Source organism: Budorcas taxicolor, chromosome 20 (assembly GCF_023091745.1).
Source record: "Budorcas taxicolor isolate Tak-1 chromosome 20, Takin1.1, whole genome shotgun sequence".
In the NCBI taxonomy this organism is placed as follows: Eukaryota; Metazoa; Chordata; class Mammalia; order Artiodactyla; family Bovidae; genus Budorcas; species Budorcas taxicolor.
Window position 1 is genome coordinate 42,836,403 of NC_068929.1, and position 22,590 is coordinate 42,858,992.

General features: G+C 42.6%; 1 protein-coding gene across 1 annotated transcript in view; it reads right to left on the reverse strand.

Annotated features, from left to right (window-relative positions):
* RAI14 (retinoic acid induced 14) overlaps positions 1–20,054 on the reverse strand; it is a 131,524-nt gene extending 111,470 nt beyond the window's left edge. Inside the window, exon 1 of the mRNA XM_052659144.1 lies at positions 19,971–20,054. Coding sequence (XP_052515104.1) covers positions 19,971–20,006 — 36 coding nt within the window. The 5' untranslated portion in view covers positions 20,007–20,054. The remainder of the gene's footprint in view (positions 1–19,970) is intronic.
* Positions 20,055–22,590: the final 2,536 nt, after the last annotated feature.

Genomic DNA, 22,590 nt, shown 5'->3' on the forward strand with positions numbered 1-22,590 from the left:
TTCCAACACAGAAGTTGTTGGCATACATCATGAGAAAAAGGGAGAAGAGCTCTAAATTGCTCCCACAAAAGCAAATATAAGGGAGTGAAGTGCTCCCAAGTGTGAAGACAGCTGACTGGGTTAAGGTAAAGAAATGACTCAGGTGACCAGTTTTACCATTTTACTTTGTCTTAACAGTTCTGTGGCTTGCTTTTTCAACCTCTGCTGTTTCTTATTAGTGTCTATCAGTGCTGTCCAAGAGAAGTAATATAAGCCATATTTTATATTTTCTGAGAGCTGTATTTAAAAATATAAAAAGAAATGGATAAAATTAATGTTTCATATAACCCAACATAACCAAAATACTATCACTTCGGCATGAAATCAACATGAAAACTATTAACAGGAATTTTACATCCTTTTCATACTAAGTCTTCAACATCCTGTATATTTATGTTATTGTTGTTGTTCAGTAGCTCAGTCATGTCCAACTCTTTGTGACCCCATAGACTGCAGCAGGCCAGGCTTCCTTGCCCTTCACCATCTCCTGGAGTTTGCTCAAATTCATGTCCATTGAGTCGGTGATGCCATCCAACCATCTCATCTTCTCCTCCTACCCTCTCATCTTCACCCTTCTCCTCCTACCCTCAATCTTTCCCAGCATCAGGGTCTTTTCCAGTGAGCAGGCTCTTCCCACCAGGTGGCCAAAGTACTGGAGCTTCAGCATCAGTCCTTCCAGTGAATATTCAGGACTGATTTCCTTTAGGATTGGCTGGTTTGATCTCCTTGCTGTCCAAGGAACTGTCAACAGTCTTCTATCTCAATTGTGATGCTACATTTTTATCAGAAATACCTGATGTGTATTTAGATTTCACATAATTTATGCTTGAACAGGTAAACTCACAAACTTAAGTTATTACAAGGTAAAAAGTTTCCAACATCTGAACTGAGTAACCCATTTCTAAATTGAAGTTGAAAATAAAATTTTCAGTTCCATTCCTTAGCCACCCTAGCCACGTTTCAAGGGGCTACAGGAGGGGACAACATAGGTCTCAGACAACCATTCCTGTCCCACCATCACAGGAATCATTTCTCCCTTCAACTGCCCATGGAATATAAAAGCTGGGCAATAAAAGTCAGTCCATAAGGAGAAAAAAAAACTCCTTCATTATCCAAAACTGTCCGGAAATTCAGCTTATTGAATATAGAAATGGAAGAAACTTTTTAAAAATAGATTTGACAGATGAGTTTATTACTTGGGACAAATTAGAAAGTATTTGCAAAAGGGATCTGAATAACTTGAACACTTTTATCTTATTTAATCTTCACACTATCCTGGGGGTGGGTACTTTTCTAATATTCCTATTGTATTGAATAGGAATCAGAGGTTCAGAGAGGTTAGAGCTATTAAGTGAAGTGCAGAGAAACTGGGCTTTTTTTTCCCCTTTCTGTCATTTTTACCTTTTGGCCGCGTCATTTGGCATGTGGGATCTTAGTTCCCTGACCAGAGATTGAATCCAGACCCCCTGCACTGGAAGTGTGGCATCTTTACCATTGGACTCACAGGGAAGTCCGAGAAACTGGGCTTAACTAATGAATGAAATTAACTCTCAGGAGATAACTCTGGATTCTGTGCAAAAACACCATTCAGCCAGTCAAGTAAATGCAGATACTAATTCCCTTGTAGAGTTCAGGAAAGACAAAGCACGCTGATGAAGTGTTCATCCACACAGCTCTCCATCTGTGTTGTAAGCGCCATAAACGAAAAATCCTTCACTTTCAGTGGTGAAGGATTTCTCTTCCCTCTCATAGGACAAAGAATCTCTGGGGGTGAGTCCCAGTAATCAGCAGTTATAAAAGCTTTCTGGGTGGTTGTCATATAAAATGAGGGCTGACAGCTATAGGACTAGACCTCAAACTTGAGTTGACACCAGAATAGCCTGGGGTTGGGGGCTTGGCTGGGCTCCACTCCCAGAGTTTCTAGTTAGGTAGCCCCAAATTTGCAGCTCTAACAAGTTCCCCAGGAATGCTAAGTGGATGGTCCAGACAAGGCACTTGGAGAACGACCAAACTAAAAGAAAGATAAATGTACTTAAATGAGATGAAGAAAAGAACCACCACAGTCTTTTACGAATCCTGTTGTGTAGGGCAATTTACTAGGCCTGCGATGGTATCAGCAGAGGGCCCCTAGGAGATAACTGTTGCAGTCTGAGATTGATTGAATGCCACAGGCTTGGGTTTCTTCTACTTTCAGGTCAGAATATGCAAAAAGGCAGACCAAGACACTCAGAAGCTACTGAAGCTTAAACCTAAGGGACCCCTTCCCTGTATGAGTCCCTCTCAAGGCCTGGCAATATGTTCCCAGTGTATGTACATATATTTTTGTTTGTTTTGGTCTTTGTAAAATTTGTAAAGTAAAAAAAAAAAGAATTTTTTAAGGAGGGTTCCCATATACTTCTGTATAACCCTCAGTTTCCACAAAACCTGGATCTATCCTTAGAAGTCTCTTACCTTGTTCATATCTTCCATCACAAGTATGTTTAAGAACTTACTGTTATCTCTCAGTAATATGCAAAACACCTTTCGCTAATAGAGTTCTGAAACATGTTTAATGACTTTGTAATATGTACTCGAAAATGTACTCAGCCAATTTTTTTTTTTTTACTATAATGCTAAAGTGGTTTCTAGTTTTCATATATTTAAGAGTATCATCAGGGTGAATATCCTTAAGGCTAAATATTTTCACCCATCCTTATTTCCTAAGTATTCCTCTAAGTGTTGATATGTACCATATGCATTTGCTTTTTGTAATTATTATGTTATATAATTTTGTAACTTGAATCTTTCTCCACTTAATTTATTAAATGCACTTTCCCAGTTGCTGCATAATTTTTTAAGCTTAGTATTTTTAAGAACTCTAGGACATTCCTCTCTGTGGATGGAATAATTTATTTGCATACTCCTCCAAAATATGGGTTGCTCTCCATTTTTATTAATGTAAATAATATGACAAAAAAATTCCATGTTTTAGATTCTTTCCTTCACATAACTTCCCTTAAGCAGATCAAAAATCTTAACAGTGGCTAACCCAATAGTATTATTTATTAAACAGGTTTATAGTAGAGAAATGAATGTGTGAACAGAGCTCACAATGGGCTTGAAAGTTATCAAAGCCTCAAAGATAAGTAATATTCACCACGTTACACCTGGAGCCATGAGCTGAGACCTCTGTCTGATTGAGGACTTGCTTGACTATTTGAGAGAATTCTTCCGCAGCGAGGAACAAGCTGTACAGACTCTTTTTGACAAACTTTGGCAAAATGACTTAGAAATACATTTTTAAAAATGAATAATAATATTACGGCTTCCTTTAAATGAGGTTGGCGTAGCCACTCCATCTTAACCACAACCTAAGCACTGTTTTGTTTCTAGTATCGAGGGGCCACATTCCTAATCAAACACTCCAGCTCTCTCATGACCAAGGAGACACAGATGCTAGTCAGTAAACTGGGTCTCAGTTTAGATAATTTTTGCCCATAGGACACAAGCTAGTTCGTTAGCCTACATCAGATCCAAGTTCGTGACTTGTCTTGGTGTGCTTCTCCAACCACTTCAGCTAAGGAACTACAGACACTGAATAACTTCACAGCATGGATACAAAACCCAGTTGGGTTGTACATAACAAGCCAGGCCCTCTGATGATGCTTGTTAATGTCATATAACACAACCAGAAGTGGCCAAGAGGACATTCAGGCCACTCTGAAGGAAACCCACCCAGAAAATCCCTCTGCCCATCTATTTCTGTCCACATGGGGAGAGTACCAAATATTGAGCAAACAGGAGCCAGAGGAATGGGGCGGGGGGTGTGCTGACGACAATGAGCAGTCTTTCCATGCTGCTCTCATTCATTCATTCATCACACTCTCTGGAGAAGGGAGCTGGGCTGGATGCTGCAGACAGAGCAGGGACAATGATCTCATCTTGCCTACCATGGTTCTCTGTGTGGGAAGGGCAGAAGTGGCTTTCCAAATGCACTCCAAAAGGCAGGAATCTATAGTATCAGGGTCCCACGATTCTGGGACTTACTTGAACACTCAGCAGAACTTACCAAACAACCCAAGTTCCAGCTCTTCATGGGGCACAGCTGATGCCCTGAGAGCCGTCCGAGGGCCAGACCCACCACTCAGGGATAGCTGAGCCCCTAACAGTCAAAGGTCCATCCCTTTGTAATTTTCAACACAAAAAACTGTACAAACATTCCTTAAGTCGCAGGTCCCAATGTATCTGCAGGTCCGGATCTTTCAGGAACAGGTCTAACCGCTTCACTTTGCTTTCCATGTTCTCCGCCCCAGCTTATCTCTGACACCAAAGGATTTCAGACGAATCAGTGGGAATCCAGCTACTGGGCTTTACCAGAACATGTTTTGGTCATAGTTTACTCATAATTATCACTGGTTAGTTGCCATTGTACTATGGAAAGAGGAATTTGAAATCCAATCTCAGGACTTTACTTGGCTAGCTGGAGTATTTTACAGCTCCGCCAGCCAACACCTGTGCACAGCAGCCACTACAGACACTGTGGGGAAGGCATGGCTTGTGGGGGAAGGTGTGGCTTGTGGAGGCGTGGCTTTGGGGAGGCGTGGCTTTGGGGAGGTCTTGACTTGTGGAGCGGCCTGGTTTGTGGAGAGGGCGTGGCTTTTGGAGGGCGTGGTTTGTGTGGGACGGCATGGCTTTCGGGGCCAGAGTCCCCAGGCACCAATCCTGGTTCCTGCTTCACCTTTCTGATTTGGACAGATGTTCTGTTAAATTGTGTCCTCCTGTAATTCACATGTTCACATCCTCACCCCATTACCTTATTTAGAAATAGGGTGGTGACAGGTGTGATTAGCTAAGATGAAGTCATTCTGCAGAAAGGTGGGCCCCTAATCCAATAATACTGGTGTCTTATTTCCAGTATGAAAAGGGGAAATTTGGACAGAGACCCACACACAGAGAGTGTGTGTGAAGATGAAGGCAGAGATCTGGGAGATGCACGCATAAGACAAGGAAACGCCAAAGATTGCAGCAAACCAGCAGAAGCGAGGAGAGGTGTGGGAACACATTCTTCCTCATGGCCCTCCATCCTGCTGACACTTTGATCTCAGACTCTCTTGTCCAGAATATGAAACAATACATCTCTGTTATTTAAGCCACTCCATTTATACTACTTGTTACAACCATGCTAGCAATCTAAAACAGCAAGTTACTGTGTCACAGTTTTCTCATCTGTAAAATGGGGATAAGAAAGGTACTCCCTCTAACAGAGACAAGAAGCAGATTACAATTTGTTGTTTAGAACAATGCCTGGCAGAGCAGTGCATTTGAATGTTAATGTTCTCCAAACATTCTTTTTTAATCAAGGAGATTCTCACTTTAAAAAAAAAAAACAAAAAACCTCCTGAAGTTTCCCACAAAGCTGCTTAGTGAAAGGCGAGTGTGATAACAGCCCACGCCAGATTTCTCAGGAGATGGGGAGTACCCTCCCTTGGCTGGCGTGCCCGAGGCAGGGTGTGGTACAACAGGAATCATCTTCTCTGCTTTTGGTCTCACACCCACTCAAGGCACTATATCCCTTCCCTCCCCGCAGCAGCCACCACCGGAGCCTCGGCCCTAGAGTCCTGGCCCTTTCCTTCCATTAGTCTCTCAAAAACCTAAACTGTTCTACCATCCCAAATGCAATCATCCTCAACCCTCATTCTCCAACTTTATCAACACCACCCACCCTTAGTTTCCAATGCTGTGCAGAAGTCCATCCCTCCCACCTAAACTCAGCTATTCGGTTCATCTCCCTCTTGTCGATCTCTCCTCTGGACAATCCCCCACCAGTATTGACCTCCTCTCTTAATCCTCATCTACCAGTTAAGAAGGCCTAGCCCCAAACTCACCCTTTCCAGTGAAGTCCTCCTTAACCCTTATAGTATTTATCACTGGGGCTCCTGGTTTTGTTTTGAATGACACAAGCCTTCTGTTGCTGTACCTGTTTCATGCATGTCAATCACAGTATCTCAACTAGACAGTAAACTTACAGACCATTCATGCATCACACACTACTGAAGACCTACTAATGCCAGGCACCAGGCAAGGCAACAGGGTTAACAGGTATCATTGGGTAGTATTTATTGAAAATTTACTGTGTGCCAGACTTTATCCTAATCCTCACAATGATGCTGGAAGGTGCTGGCATCACCCTAGTTTACAGATGAGAAAATCAAAGATGAGAGATTATGTAACCTGTTCAATATTGCACAGATAGTAAAGGATAAAACTGGGACAAGATAAACAGGGTTGAGAAATAGTATAATGGGTCAGCTGTAACCAGACCCCAAAGAATGTGAATTAAGGCACTGCCCATTTGGAAGGATGCTAATAATTATATACAGGCATACATCAGAGGTATTATGGGTTCAGTTTCAGACCACTGTAATAAAACAGATATTGCAATAAAGCAAGTCAGGAACTTTTTGGTTTCCCAGTACGATAAAAGTCATGTTTACACTATCGTCTATTAAGTATGTGATAGAATTATGTCTAAAGAAACAATGTGCATAACAGTGAAAAATTATAAAACAAAAAACAATTACAACAGCATTATAAAAGATCACAGATCATGACAACAAATATAACAATAATGAAAAGGTTTGAAATATTGTAAGAATTACCGAAGTATGACACAGAGAAATGAAGTAAGCAAATGATGTTGAAAAAATGGTGCCAAAAGACTTGCTCGATGCAGCATTGCCATAAACCTTCAATTTTCTTAGGAAAAATAAGCAATATCTGAAAAGCACCATAAAATGAGGTATGCTTATATATGATATATATATAATATATGACAAGGTGATACATATTAACCACTGACATCCTTCCAAATGGGCATTGCCTTAATTTATTCTTTGGAGTCTGGTTATACATCCATATCTGAAGACAGAGCTAGCTATACCATACATTAATGACTTAGATTAAATAGGCGTGCCTACTAAGTTTTGGGGATTTCCAGGTGGCTCAGTGGTAAAGAATCCACCGCAATGCAGGAGACACCGGAGATACAGGTTCAATCCTGGGGTCGGGAAGATCATCCCCTAGAGGAGAGCATGGCAACCCACTCCAGTATTCTTGCCAGGAAAATTCCATGGGCAGAGGAGCCGGGCCAGCTGCAATCCATGGGGTTGCAAAGAGTCAGACATGACTGAGCGGCTGAGCATGATAAGATGGGTGACAATGTGTTTATGGTAAGAGTTAGAATTTAATGCAAAAACCAGAGCAACAGAATTACTGAACAAACTTAACTAAAAAAATAAAATTTAACTAGGATAAATATAGTGTCTTGCATTTGGGTTCAAATATTCAACAGTCCAGGCCTACAAAGACAATGACAAGGCTTTGCAAGCAACAGTGGTAGAAAGAATCAATAGTAAACTATGAATGAAAAGGGGGATTGGGTAAAAAAAAATTATGTCAGGTTATAGTAATAAAGCTACATGACTGAGAAGTGGAAAAATGCCACTATTTTAAGTTCTTTTGCAACAAATCTAATGTTTTGCTCAGAATTCTAAGCCTCAGCTTGAAAGAATGTCAAACAGGCATATATGTTCAAATAAAACTGATATAGTTAAGAATCCTCATGTTTCACAATTTCATAGATCGCATACTGACCAAATGAATGTATGTACTTTAATGTAACCTACAACTAAGTTTAAAATGTATAATTGTAGGCTGACATCATTCCCAAACTTCCCTGTGAAGGTATAGGATCAGGTCAGGACAGTTCCCATCACTGCAAACAATCTCAGAATGATGACTGTATGGTATACTTAACACAGATCCTTTTAATCCCACTTCTTATCAAACTCAACCTATTACTGGACTAAAAGGAAAAGCCTGATTGACAACCTAATGTGACAAGTTGGTAACACTTAGGAGCAGTTTCCATTTCAAACATGGAAAAAGCACTTCACGTCACATGAACAGCATGTCCACCAACAGAACAATGGAGAACTGGACAAATGGCAACCAATGTTCACTACCGGGGTAAAAGCAAATCAAAATGACACACCTTTACCACCTAACTCTCTCAGATGAAACTCACTGTGGAAACTGCCTGTGGCCAAGCATAATGGTTTTCCAGGGCTGCCACCATAAAATACCACTAACTGGGTGGCTTAAAACAACAAAAATGTACTGTCTCCCAGTTCTGGAGGCTAGAAGCTCAAAATCAAGGTGTTGGCAGGGCTGTTTCCTCCTGAGGGTAAATCTGCTCCACACCTCTCTCCTCACTTCTAGGGGTCTGAAGACAATCTTTGGTCTTTCCTTGGCTTACAAGTGCATCACAGAGTTCTCTGCCTTCATCTCCACGTGGTGTTCCTTCTGTCTCTACACGTAGTCTTCCCTCTGCCCAGGTCTGTGTCCGAGCATCCCCTTTTCATAAGGATATCAGTCATATTGGATTAGCACTCATCTTAATAACTTCATTCTAACTTAATTACCTTTATTAAGATCCAAGTTCCAAATAAGTTCCCCTAGGACCTCAGTATGTGACTTCAATCTATCTTTTGGGGGATGTGTAGCAATTCAACCCAGATCACTGAGTTAATCTACTCCAGGACCCATTCCTCCTATCCCTTGAGGTGTTGCTGGTTTCATGGCTGCCATCTGGAGAGAGTGTTTTTCTCTCAGAATTCCTCCCTTGTAGCATGTGATTAAAGCTCCAGTAAGTTCCATGTGAGGGGAGAACGATTTGTGTGACTTCGAGGTCACATCCTTTAAAAAAAGAAGATGCTACTAGATTTTCCTGATGGTTCAGTGGCTAAGACTCCCTGCTCCCAATGCATGGGACCTGGATTCCACTCCTGCTCAGGAAACTAAGATCCCACATGCTACAACTAAGACCTGGCACAGCCAAATAAATAAATAATTTTTTTTTTTTTAAAAAGGAGATGCTTGGGGTTCATTCTCCCTCTTTCTGGTTCTCACATACAGAATATGCACCATGAACAGCCTAGACCAGCACTGTCCAAAGGAATTAGTAAGACATAAGGCATTTTAAAGTTTCTAGGAGCCATATTAAATAAGGAACAAGGGGAGTGAATTTTAAATTTACTTAATTCATTGTCTGGAATATTAGCATTTCAGTGAGTAATTATAAATATTATTATTGAGGTATTTGACACATTTATTATTTGGTACTAAATCTTTGAAATCTGGTGGGTATCTCACATTTATAGAATAATTTGGACTAGCCACATTTCAAGTGCTCAAGAGCCCCAGGCAGCAACCGGCTACTGCAACACACAGTGCAGCTCGGGAGAGCAGCAGCAGGACATTACAGAGGAACCTGGGTCCCTGGAGGAGTCCATGAAGCAGACCTGTCCTGCTGGCTCTGGAGTGTTGGAAATGTTTACTTAAGAAAACAGTTCTATCTATCCAATTTCACGTATCTTGTTATCACAACTTACAAATCATACCATAATAAATATGTCCTCTGGGGTCTCCCAGAAGGACCCTGTAGCTTCTCAGTTATGAAACAACCCTTTAAAGCAAGGACGCTGACTCTCATGGAAAAATAAAGAAACCTCCAAAATCACAGCCCAAGTTTGAAAAATTACCATAGAAACATTCTCAGCATTGAAAATACATTTCAAAATAAACCCATCCCAGGAGAACATGTGGTTCCTCAGACTTTTTTTGTTCTTTTCCCACATTATAAATCTCTGCACCTCCCAGTCAGTCAGCCCACTGGACAGCCCAAGAGGAAGGAGGAAGGGCGATACCATGTCCTTCAGCCTCCTGAGAAGATAGAAAATGAAATCCTTTCAGGCAGTGCTTCTTAAAAAGTGAAACTAATTTCACATGGTAACAACTAATAATTGGAAAACCAAGTCAATCAGAACATACTGACTTTCCTTGTTTAAAGGGAGGTGGGGACTCAAAAGGAAAGTCAATGCTTGTCACTAATGTCATCTTAATAGACACTGCAGATTCAACTCATGCTGACACCTGCTGCCACAGAAATGCGAAGAACCACCTCCTATGGCAGAGATCTGTGGAAAGAAGCTCAACCAAAAAATCTCCACGGAATGAATTCAGAAGCAGCTCCTATTTCACTTCAAAAGAAAAGTTACATACAAGAATTTGTCAAGTGAAAACCACCAATGTCAGCCATAGTTCAAAATGATTAGGTAATTAATTTCAGAATAAAGAGATAAGAGATAATAACCTAGCCGATTTTCTGCTTGTGCAGACGATCAGATTTCCCCAAGTTTAGGGGCCAGCTTCTAAGTTTCATATCAGTTTCTAGCTACAGCTGGAATGATATCAGGTTTAACCAAGAATTCCTGCAAGTATGGTCTGGGGTAACTAGAATGATAACCATTTTGCCTTCTTGCTTTTCTTTTTCTTTGGAATGTTTCTGTTTGCTGCCTTCTGTACAATATTACGGAACTCTATCCACAGTTCTTCAGGTACACTGTTTACAAGTTCTAATACCTTGACAAACCAAGACTGTGTTGAAAGCAGAGACATTACTCTGCCAACAAAGATCTGCCAGTTCAGTTCAGTTGCTCAGTCGTGTCCGACTGTTTGTGACCCCATGGAATGCAGCATGCCAGGCCTCCCTGTCCATCACCAACTCCCAGCGCTTACTAAAACTCATGTCCATTGAGTAGGTGATGCCATCCAACCATCTCATTCTCTGTCGATCGTCCCCTTTTCCTCCCGCCTTCAACCTTTCTCAGCATCGGGGTCTTTTCCAGTGAGTCAGTTCTTTGCATCAGGTGGCCAAAATATCACAGTTTCAGCTTCAGCATCAGTCCTTCCAATGAATATTCATGACTGATTTCCTTTTGGATGGACTGGTTGGATCTCCATGCAGTCCAAGGAACTTCAAGTCTTCTCCAACACACTTCAAAAGCATCAATTCTTCGGTGCTCAACCTTCTTTATAGTCCAACTCTCACATCCATACATGACTACTGGAGAAACCACAGCTCCAACTGGACGGACCTTTGTTGGCAAAGTAATGTCTCTGCTTTTTAATATGCTGTCTAGGTTGGTCATAACTTTCCTTCCAAGAAGTAAGCTTCTTTTAATTTCATGGCTGCAATCACCATCTGCAGTGATTTTGGATCACCCCCAGCCCCGCCCCCGTGCCGCCCACCCCCCCCACCCGCAAAATAAAGTCTGTCACTGTTTCCCCATCTATTTGCCATGAAGTGATGGGATCAGATGGTATGATCTTCGTTTTCTGAATGTTGAGCTTTAAGCCAATTTTTTCACTCTCCTCTTTCACTTTCATCAAGAGGCTCTTTAGTTCTTCGCTTTCTGCCATAAGGATGGAGTCATCTGCATATCTGAGGTTATTGATATTTCTCCTGGCAATCTTGATTCCAGCTTGTGCTTCCTCCAGTCCAGTGTTTCTCATGATATACTCTGCATATAAGTTAAATAAGCAAGGTGACAATATACAGCCTTGATGTACTCCTTTCCCTATTTGGAACCAGTCTGTTGTTCCATGTCCAGTTCTAACTGTTGCTTCTTGACTTGCACACAGATTTCTCAAGAGGCAGGTCAGGTGGTCTGGTAGTTCCATCTCTTTAAGAATTTTCCACAGTTTGTGGTGATCCATACAGTCAAAGGCTTTGGCATAGTCAATAAAGCAGAAATAGATGTTTTTCTGGATCTGTATAGCCAAGGCTATAGTCTTCACAGTGATCATGTACAGTTGTGAGAACTGGACTGTAAAGAAGGCAGTGCACCAAAGAATTGATGCCTTCGAACAATGGTGCTGGAGAAGACTCCTGAGAGTCTCTTGGACAGCAAGGAGATCAAACCAGTCAATCTTAAGGGAAATCAACCCTGAATACTCATTAGAAGGACTAATCCTGAAGCTGAAGCTCCAGTATTTTGGTCATCTGATGTGAACAGCTAACTCATTGGAAAAGGCCCTGTTGCTGGGAAAGATTGAGGCCAGAAAGAGAAGAGGGCATCAGAGGATGAGATGGCTAGATGGCATCACCAATGCAATGGACATGAACTTGGGCAAACTTCGGGAGATGGTGAAGGACAGGGAGGCCCGGCATGCTGCAGTCCATGGGGTCTCAAAAAGTCAGACACAACTGGGTGATTGAACAACAACTAGAATGAGGCTGTGGTCTAGTTAGCCAGTAATAGGGCTTCCATTTAGAATTAGAATTAGTTTTGCTGAACTACAGAGGAAGAGCAGCATCTGTTCTCTTTTGCTTCGAAAGTTCAGTTTCAAGAGCATCTGCCTCCCACAAAGCAACCCAGAGCCTCCTCTGCCCGGGGAATGACACTATTGGTGAGCTTTGCCACCATCAGTGGCGAGCGCTGATAATGACAAAATCAATCCATGGGTCTTTATTGCTTAGACCATTGGAGCAAAATTCACCTTCTGCAGTCTGCAGCTTTGAAACTTAAAGGGAATGCCCTGTGTCAACAACTGTGTATAGCTATTGCTCTGGCATCAAGAGAAACCAGGATTCAGATCTCTCTGCCATTTATCAAATGTGCAACTTTACCCAAGTTACTTAACTTCTCTCAACTTCTCTCTGTAAACAGCAATGGTCTTTATTGGATACAATTTTGTAAGCACGTGAAGGGTTTTGGTACAGTGCCTAGCACGTGGCAAGCATTCAATCAATGGGAACTCTTCTAATTTCTCTTGTAGGAGGTCAGTGATCAATACATGTTTACTCGTGTGACTGTATTTATTCTTTAGATTAACATTATGTTTAGGCACTGCCCCTTCATGGATCACAGCCTTGTCATGGCTAAGGGGCTTCTGCAACTCAGTGAAGCTATAAGCAATGCTGTGCAGGGCCATTCAAGACACACAGGTCACAGTGATGAGTTCTGACAAAACGTGGTCCACTGGAGGAGGGAATGGCAAACCACTCCAGTATTCTTGCCTAGAGAACTCCATGGACAGTAGGGAAGGCAAAGAGATATGACCATTCAGAAGATACGGCCATCTGATCCAAAGAGTCAACTCACTGGAAAAGATCCTAATGCTGGGAAAGGTTGAAGGCAAAAGAAGGGGGCGGCAGAGAATGAAATGGTTAGATAGCATCACTGACTCAATAAACATGAATTTGAGCAAACTGCAGGAGACAGTGGAGGACAGAGGAGCCTGGCGTGACGCAGTCCATGAAATCACCAAGAGTCGGAAGCGACTTAGCAACTGAACAACAAAATTAGGCACCAACACCCATCAAAAAACTGTGATACTCCAGCCTCACTTTATTAGACACTGAATATGTACAGTCCAAAAGATGAAGAAACTGTGAAGCTAAAGCTTATGAGCACACGTGCTCGGTTGTGGGTGCTAGGGCTTTGGAGCATCTGTTCTAGGACAGAAAAGGATGGAGGCATGTTTGGGGTTGAACTGTGAGCCCCACGCCTGACACACAGCTTGTGAAATTGATCAGTTGAAGTCTTTAAGTACTCAGAATATGACCTCATCTGGAGACAGGGTCTTTACAAAGGTCATCAAGTTAAAATGAGGTCCTTAGGGTGGGCCCTAATCCAATAAGGTTTTCTTATGAAAAGGAGAATTTGAACAGAGACAGAGACAAGTAGAGCGATCGCCATCTGAAGATGAAGGTAGAGATCAAGGTGATGCATCTCAATGCCTGTCAGGAAAAACACCAAACAAAGCTGAGAAAGACACGGATCAGATTCACCTTCACAGCCCTCAAGAGGGAAGAAGCAACCCCACCAACACCTTGATCTCAAACTTCTAGTCACCAGAACTGTGAGATAATACACTGCTGTTGTATAAGCCACTCGAGGCATGTTCACAGCAAGTCGAGGTAACTAATGGGTTTCCCTCATGGCTCAGTGGTAAAGAATCCACCTGCCAATGCTGGAGACAGGAGTTTGATCCCATGGTCCGGAAGATCCCCTGGAGTAGGGAATGGCAACCCACTCCAGTATTCTTGTCTGCAAAATCCCATGGACAGAGGAGCCTGGCGGGCTGCAGTTCATGGGGTTGCAAAAGATTCAGACGACTGAGGGGTAGACTTTCACTCCCCCCACTCCTACCCCAGGAAATTAATACAAGGTAAAATCAGGCAGCAGCAGATTCCTCACTAAGATGGGCTGACAGGACCTGGAAACTATGTAGCCTGACACATTCTCTGCTCAAGTTTACAAGAGACTCAGGCCTCTTCCCCAAAAGGTCACCTCTGATGTATTTTTAAATCTATGGGGGAAAAAAAAAGAGGCTAAGCTTTACAATAGATTTAGCCAAGGTTCCTCTGTCAAAAGAGGCTTGGATTTTAAAAACTTTTTTTTTTTTTTTTTGCATGTGAGGTCAGGGAGGGAGGCATGGGCATCTGTAAAAACTTCTTATAAACAACTAAAAACTTGAAAAACATACCTTGGCAGAGATGCCGATTATCGACCTTCACAAGAGCCACTCTCTCAACAGGCAACAAATTCAAACTCCTGACTAAGCAGGATGTGTCTGGTTCCTCAAGATTCATGGGGTGTGCGCATTCTTTGGCTGAAAGCTGCCATCATTAGTAGCTGCTCCATAAAGAAATACCATTAATTTAATCTTTCATGGACACAGCCATTTCAAACTGGATGCCTTTTTTCCCCCCCTAAACGGCATGTCCACTGCTTCCCTGTTACAGTGGAAAACATAATTGGGAACAAATCTTTCATAAAATTAAGCACACACCCACAAAGTAAACTCTGAAGGCCTCAATCATGTTGGAGAGGCAGTTCAAGATTTGTTACAAAGATCTTTCAACCCTTTTTCCACATCCCTCAACCTCCATTTCAACTCAAGGCACTAAAAATTGGCATTTACAAAGAAATTCCAGAAGCCTGAGCATTTTATTAGCAAAGGGAAATCCCAACCTTCTTGGCTTCATTTCTCATGATGACAGCTCATTTTTCCAAGTGGAACCACGTACTGGTTGCTGCAAATATTTAAAGAGGTAAAGAAGCTACTTTCAAACTAGTCATAAAAGAAATGAATAATGATGATTTAGAACCCTGTACTTACTTTTACAAGCATAAAAAGTCAAGTACATCCATTTTTCAGACTAGAATGAAAAATTTACAGTGTTCTTATGCAAAGACTCAGAGCCATGCCATGGGCATTCTCTTGGGCTCCTCAATGTCACTTTTGCGCAGGTCAAGGGCTATTTTTGGAAAGCGAGTCTACCCAGTGAGCCTTACGACTTGCTAGCCAGCATTACCCTCTCCTCCTCTCCTAACCATCCTTCCAATCCTATGCCTCCCTGAGGCCTAGAAGCTTCAGCTCCATAAACCTCCTACCAATTTTCCCATTTCCAGTGATTCACTCCTCTCTGAAAATCTATAGCATTTATCATTCAGGTCTCCTAATTTAACAACTGGTTATATCATCCTGGATATCCTATTAATATCTATATTCTATAGGATTTGTATTTTGTCTTAGTTATTGCCTGTGTGTAGTTTTTCTCCTCCCACGTGGGTTTTTGAGTTTCTTCCGAACAATCAGCATCCCGCATATTTCTCCAGTATCCCTTCCAGTACCTAACCCCAGTTCAAAGATGACCAAAGGAATTGGAACATGTCACCTACATTAGGGGAACTTTTGTTAAGCTCCATGACTTTCTTTGGCCTCTCTGGGTTACCTGCAGGCTCCCTACTAAGTTTAGGGATGGAAGCCACTAGACAAGGATGGTATCTAACCACAGCCCAAAGAAACAGGCTAGGTCCTTCCCCTAGGTCATGCACAGAAACTCAGCCGCCTGAGTCAAGCATTCTGGAAAGGATGCTCAGAAGAAATCTCTGTCTGCCTGATGGTCCTAGTGCAGCACAATGACCTTAAAGGCATCCACGGGGGCTCCTCTGGGCCACACTTATCCTTTCTCACTCCTGGGTTTTGCCCTCAATGGTCACAAACTCATTTGGCTGCAAGACCTCCCAGACACAGGTTGGCTGAAATGTGATCATGCCCGAGGGTCACCTGCCTTCTCTTTACGAGAGAACGAACATGATCTGCTGTCCCTCTTCCTCCTACCCGCCAGAAACACAAAGGGCCCTTTCTTTCTCCTTCTTTCAGCCTCCCACAAAGACTAGCAGGCAAATTTGATGGGTGGGTTTAGGGTTATTCTCTAAGAGAGACCACTCACTTCGGGTAAAGAAGATTACAGTTTGGCTCATTGAACTGAATGTAAACAGCTTAGAACTTGTTTTTCTTGTAACAAGTGATACATGGGGATGCATACACATATACCAAAAAATGAAAGCCTAAAGCACCCAATGAAAAACAAAATCCCCCCCCAACCCCTCAACCCCATCACCAACCCACTCCCAGTTCTGGGTCCCTCCCAAGAAATAGCAACTCAGTTACCAGTTTATTTTGCCCTCCAGACCACATAGGCTTTTCTGCCTACTTTTCATTGTGTTTGCTTTTTTTTATAAACCATAATTATATTATTGACTCATTCTTTACTTTCAATTAGCAATTTCTACATAATAATTTTCTTTTCTTTCTTTTTTTTTTTTACTTTCCTGATAGCTCAGTTGGTAAAGAATCTGCCTCCAATGTAGGAGACCTGAGTTTGATTCCTGGGTCAGGAAGATCCACTGGAGAAGGGATAGGCTACCCACTCCAGTATTCTTGGGCTTCCCTGGTGGCTCAGCTGGTAAAGAATCCACCTGCAATATGGGAGACCTGGGTTCGATCCCTGAGTTGGGAAGATCCCCTGGAGAAGGGAAAGGCGACCCACTCCAGTATTCTGGCCTGGAGAATTCCATGGTCTGCATAGGGGGGTCACAAAGAGTTGGACACAACTGAGCGACTTTCACTTTTTTTTTGCCTTTTAAGATGCTTTTACATGACAATTTACATCTCATCTCCAATTACTTTTCAAAGGAAGGTCATCAGTAGTGAATTTCCATCTTTATTTTTTCAATAATAATTTTCAACTTTAAAAACATTCAGAATCAATCAGTAAAAGATTTCACATATGAAATAAAGTTTGCACCAACAAAAATATCACTTGGCAGTCTGTCCTGTTTGACTATTTTAAATTTTAGACACAAGTAAAAATTCCCAGTGGTTACACAGAGAATAAGAGAGAACAAGCTGCTTCTTTGGTGTTAAAATCACACTGATATCATTTTCATCTAAAATCTACTGCTTAAAGGGAGAAATACGTGTTGTGAGAGAGAGGAGGCCCTCACTGCCCAGGTTTGTGCTCTGAAGATGACTTACAAAGCCCGAGCAAGAGGTAGTAACCTTCCCAAGTAAAGCTTGTGTTGAGTCTGAACCTGTCTGCCAACCATATAGCTGAAGTCCTCTCAACTCCAGCATGGATGTCTGTGATTAAGAAAGAGGTAGGAAGATATACCAAGCACCTCCAGAATGCCAGGCCTAAAATGTGTGCCTTACAGGCATTAGAACACCTAACCTTCACAACTGCATGAGATAATACTATCTTCAGTTTTCAGGTGAGGAGCCTGGGGGTTCAGGAAAGGGAACAGACTTGCCCAAGGCCACACACCTAGGTCTGAAGTCGCTTTCCCAACCTACTGCCTGGATTGCTGTTTCATAAAATCAGACCTGCATCCACATTTCCTCTTTTGCAAAACCTGGGGTCTGTTATCAGGCTATTTGGGCACAAACACTGACAACTCTGAGCTAGAAGAACTCAGGCCCAGGCAAGGGACTGGGGCTCCTTGGGTCTCAGTTTCTTCATCTGGAAAATGAGCCTGCCAATAATACTTACCACATAAGGGTTGCAGCAAGATTAAACAAAGTTCACATAATGAGCTTGGCACAGCACCTGACATAAAGTAAATATTTCATAATGGTGAGCTCTCACTATCCGACGGCTGATTAACAAGCTGGGCTTTGAAACGTTTTTCTTTTCTGCTTTTATTCCCTCCATCTTGCAGTGGAGGGATGACGCTTTGGGAAGCAATTTGGGGTGAAACTGGGGAGCCATCTGATACCATCTGGCCCCATAATACCAATTTCTTTTGCTCTCCTCTCCCAAACTTGCTCTTCTAACATTTCTTCCCTTTGCACTAACTGCCAAAATCATAGCTTTTCAACTGCCAAATTCCAGAAGCTTTTAATAGTGTTATTACTGTGACTTTTTTCCCCTAAATCATGGAAATATTTCAGTTTTTATTTAAAAAACTAGATTCCAGCAATACCCTCCCTACAGCCACCAGTTTATAAATCGAAAGTGTATGCTCCTATTATTTCCCCCCTGCCCCTGTTCATATATCATGGAAGTCTAGATTGATTAAATTTTGCTAAAACAATTTCAGCTTGTACAAATGGAAGCTGCCCAGTGGAATGGAAAAGGTATTTGTGAACCTGGTCACACAAGTTACAAACCCGAATCGGCCTGGCTGGGCAACATTTTCCATTTAACTGCCTTTTCCTTATTAACTGAAAGTCCAATGAGATCTAGAGGCTGAAGCATCCCTTGGCCAACAAATGAGAAGACTGAAGGGAGTTTTCTCAGGGGAGGGGCAGGGCAAGAAGTCAAGGAAGTCAGATCACCAAGGCTGTCACTCCAGCCAAAGGTTACCTGGACAACTTTAGCCAAGTCACTTTCTCTGAGTCTTAGGTAAATTACCTGAAGAACGAGGAAGCGAAGTCCACTTTTTCCCAAAAAACCTTTCTCCTTAGAGCTCAAACTTCCTTTTGGCATAACAAGATTCTGCAATCATTCCACAAGCACCTCCTCCAGTCTGGGGCTTATCAGGGCAGTAAGTTACATGTCATGATGTAGCCTCAGGAGATAAGCTTCAGCCAAGAGGAGGTATGTGTGTTCGTGTGTGTATGTGCGTGTGTGACATGCTAGCCGTAAGACACGGTCTCCACTCGTTGCAAAAATGTGGTTGTGCCAAGCTGTCATATAATTCACAGCAAAGCAATAAAATCCAGGTTTACTTTTAATTACCCAATGTTAAATGACAGCCAAGCAAGCCCATTAGGAGGGTGACATCGCTAAGCTTCCATCAAACATCCTTCCATGTATTTCTCCCCTTCAACAACTCTGCTCCAAGTATCTGCAGCAGCTAGTACAAGACTGGAGCCTCAGCAGAGTTTATGAGCTGACCTTCTGTTATAATAGCATCACATATAATCCCACTGCTATGTTCTTTTTCTCCATTTTCTCCTCTGGGAGACTTTGTCTCATAACTCAGGCATCATCACTGGTTCAGTTCAGTTCAGTCACTCAGTCATGTCCGACTCTTTGTGACCCCATAAATTGAAGCACACCAGGCCTCCCTGTCCATCACCAACTCCCAGAGTTCACTCAAACTCACGTCCATCGAGTCGGTGATGCCATCCAGCCATCTCATCCTCTGTCATCCCCTTCTTCTCCTGCCCCCAATCCCTCCCAGCATCAGAGTCTTTTCCAATGAGTCAACTGTTTGCATGAGGTGGCCAAAGTACTGGAGTTTCAGCTTTAGCATCACTGGTTACTCCAATCCAAAGGCTTGTATGATGAATAACAAATAACGAAGAACCCCAGGAATTAAGAGGGAACAAAGGTGCAGGCAGCAATAGATATTGCTGTTTTACCACAAAAGCCTTAACAGAATTTAAGTTTCCTAAACACCCAAGATGAACCACGTTAACACATAATTCCTTAACCACTCTCTAAAAATGACATTCTGAGTCAGATTTGGGGGGATTTAGAAATGCTGAGGTATTTTACTCTTTTTGTTAAGATGTTAATTTGACTGGTCCTTTCTCTACAAGGCACAGACATCAGAAGTAAAAAAAAAAAAAAAAAAGTCCTTTTTAGAAGCTATATACACAAACAGCAAGAACACATCATTCACAAAAGCCAGGCGGAGCTGGGCCCCAGAGCACGTCTGACTTCTGTAGTTGATTAACCCAGCATCTCATCAAGGTCCAAGGGAGGGTGTTTCTGCAGCCAGACGTGAGTCACAAGTACTTACATCACTCTTCCTGAACTTGGCTTTCAAGCTCTTCATGTTTAGTCCATTCAGCCTTCCACAGCTCTAGAGGAGACCTTCAGCACCTAGCCAGGAGGAGAAAAAAAGAAATTAAGTATCAAGGTTTCCTGGCTCAGAGCGTAAAGAATCCGCCTATAATACAGGGGACCCAGGTTCAATCCCTCAATTGGGAAGATCCCATTGAGAAGGGAATGGCAACTCACTCCAGTATTCTTGCCTGGAGAATCCCATGGACAGAGGAGCCTGGTGAGCTACAGTCCATGGGGTCACAAAGAATCAGACATGACTGGGCAACACACACACACACACGCACGCACACACTTTAAGGTTTCCAAACAAACACTGCAGTGACTCTTTCCCAACTGTACTAGGACTTTGGGCCATGGGTAATCGTCTGGGTTTGAGTTAGGAAGGTGGTCAGGGTTAAGGGCTGGGAAGTGGTACAGAATGTTATGTTCTTCCCATTTGTGATACTCCTTTGAAGCATCCAACATTTTCAAGTTAACTGAAACTTTTCATTTTCTTACAACTCCTCATTCAAAGTAGAACAAGCTTAAGTAAAGGCTGGCCTGTCACTGCACAAAATTCAGTGCCTAACTCCCTCCTCTCCATCCCCTTCACGGTACAGTTACAGCCTCCACCTCCTCTGAAAGGGACACAGGAGTGAAGCATACTGAAGCGCAGCTCATATTCCAGATGCCATTCATTCCCTGTTTATTTTTCTCAGTGTGTTTTTCCCCCCTCATAGATACACAGGGCAATGAGGGAAAAATGCAAAAAAAAACAAAACCTCTCTCATCAAATACCTCATTCCTCAGGAAGCCACTCAAAACAGTGAAAGACTCTCCCCAGGTCCTCATGGGACCCAGTGATTCCAATCTGGAGCTCGAAAAGTCTTAAGAAACCACCTCATTTAGGAGGGATCTGTGGTGCCTTTAGAAAATGAAGGTAAATTTTTGGAGTGACAGTGTATCTGTACTTTTTTTAAAAGTTTAATTGGCTGTAGTGAGTCTTAGGTGCATCCTGCAGGATCTAGTTCCCCGACTAGGGGATCAAACCCAGGCCCCCTGCATTGGGATTGTGAAGTCTTCATGACCGGACCACCAGAGAAGTCCCTGTACTTTTTTCTGGGAAGAAAGTTCCTATTTTCATCAGATTCTGCAAAGGCATTGTCACCCTTCAAAAGGTAAGACTATGGATCTAGTCAGAGCCCCTCATTTTCCAGAGGGAGAGATGGAACCTCAAAGTAAAGAAACCTGTCTGCATTCCCCACACCTCTGTATGATAAAATTCAGAACCAAAGTTGGACTGATGGGTGAATTCCTTTTCCACTGCCCTACAGCTTTAAAACTAAAACCTGAATGTAAACTCCTGGGCTAAAACATGGCATGAACTTGATCTCTTCCATCCTGAAACCTGGAAAGTGTATGTTTAGGTAAAAAATGACAGAAAAATCTATGTGCAAGTTCGCAGCACGTGGAAAGCACTCAACTGACAAAGCCTCAGCTGACAAAGTGAGAACAGGCGAACATTAACAGGCCCGTCTATTTGAGGACTAAGGAATGGTGGTCAGATGTTGACTAGGTTGATCATTACCTTTCAAAAGCCTTTCAAGGTCATCATGTTCATCCACCATCTTTATTCTGGACTAAACTGATCTGAGGAAACAGATGGCATAGTGGGGGCGGGGTAGGAAATGCAGGCAACTGAATGGCTGGACCCATTCCTCTTGAGGTCTTTGTTGCCACCTCCAGAAGTGGTCCAGTGGCTCCCTGGCTTCGAATTTGTTAATTTTTGACTTTCATTATTGCTGCTGCCCTTAAGCAGGGCCCTTTGGACCGGTCACAAAACACCTCAATGACATTAATCTGGAGGCCACACCAGTCCTGTGGCCTCCCTGTGGTCCCTTTCAATCTTCCCAGCCTCAGCAGGAGTGACAGAATGTCTGTTGCCTTGGAAACCGCACACACAGTAATTACACCTTGTTAATTACCATGTACTTAAAACCACAGAGAAGGCTGGGCTGATACCTGAATGGCAAAGTGTAAACTCTGAGGACAGTGCTTCTGGAAGGTGGCCCCCCAACTTAACCTGAATCAGAAGAATCTGGGGACAGTTTGCTGAATGCAAAATTCCCTGGAAATTGAATCTCAAGGGCAGGGCCTAGGCGTCTGCTTGGTTGACTCTGGCATACAAGTTTGAGAAGTTAGAAATGAGGTATGTGGAACTGGAAATATCCTTATCAAAGCTGTGCTGGTTTATGAAACAGCCCTTCATTATGTCAGAGCAACCATCTTTTGATGAATCCAAGTAGAAAACCATGATAAGCAGAAGTTCCCAACCTGACACCGGCTCATGTTCTCCACCAAATGCAGCTAGAAGATGGAAATTGCCCTTGAAGTTCAATTCCTTCCACTCTCCGGGTGAAGTGCTAATAACCAAGAAAACAGGACAAATCCATGCACCAGGAAAAGAAGCAAAGAGAAACCCAGCCTTGGATAACCCACAAACTGTGTTAACCACCAAGGTGGAACCACCCAGAGCATTCTTTCAGGCAAGAACACAATGTCTCAGGCAAAGCTGGGTCAAGTTTTTGTTTGAG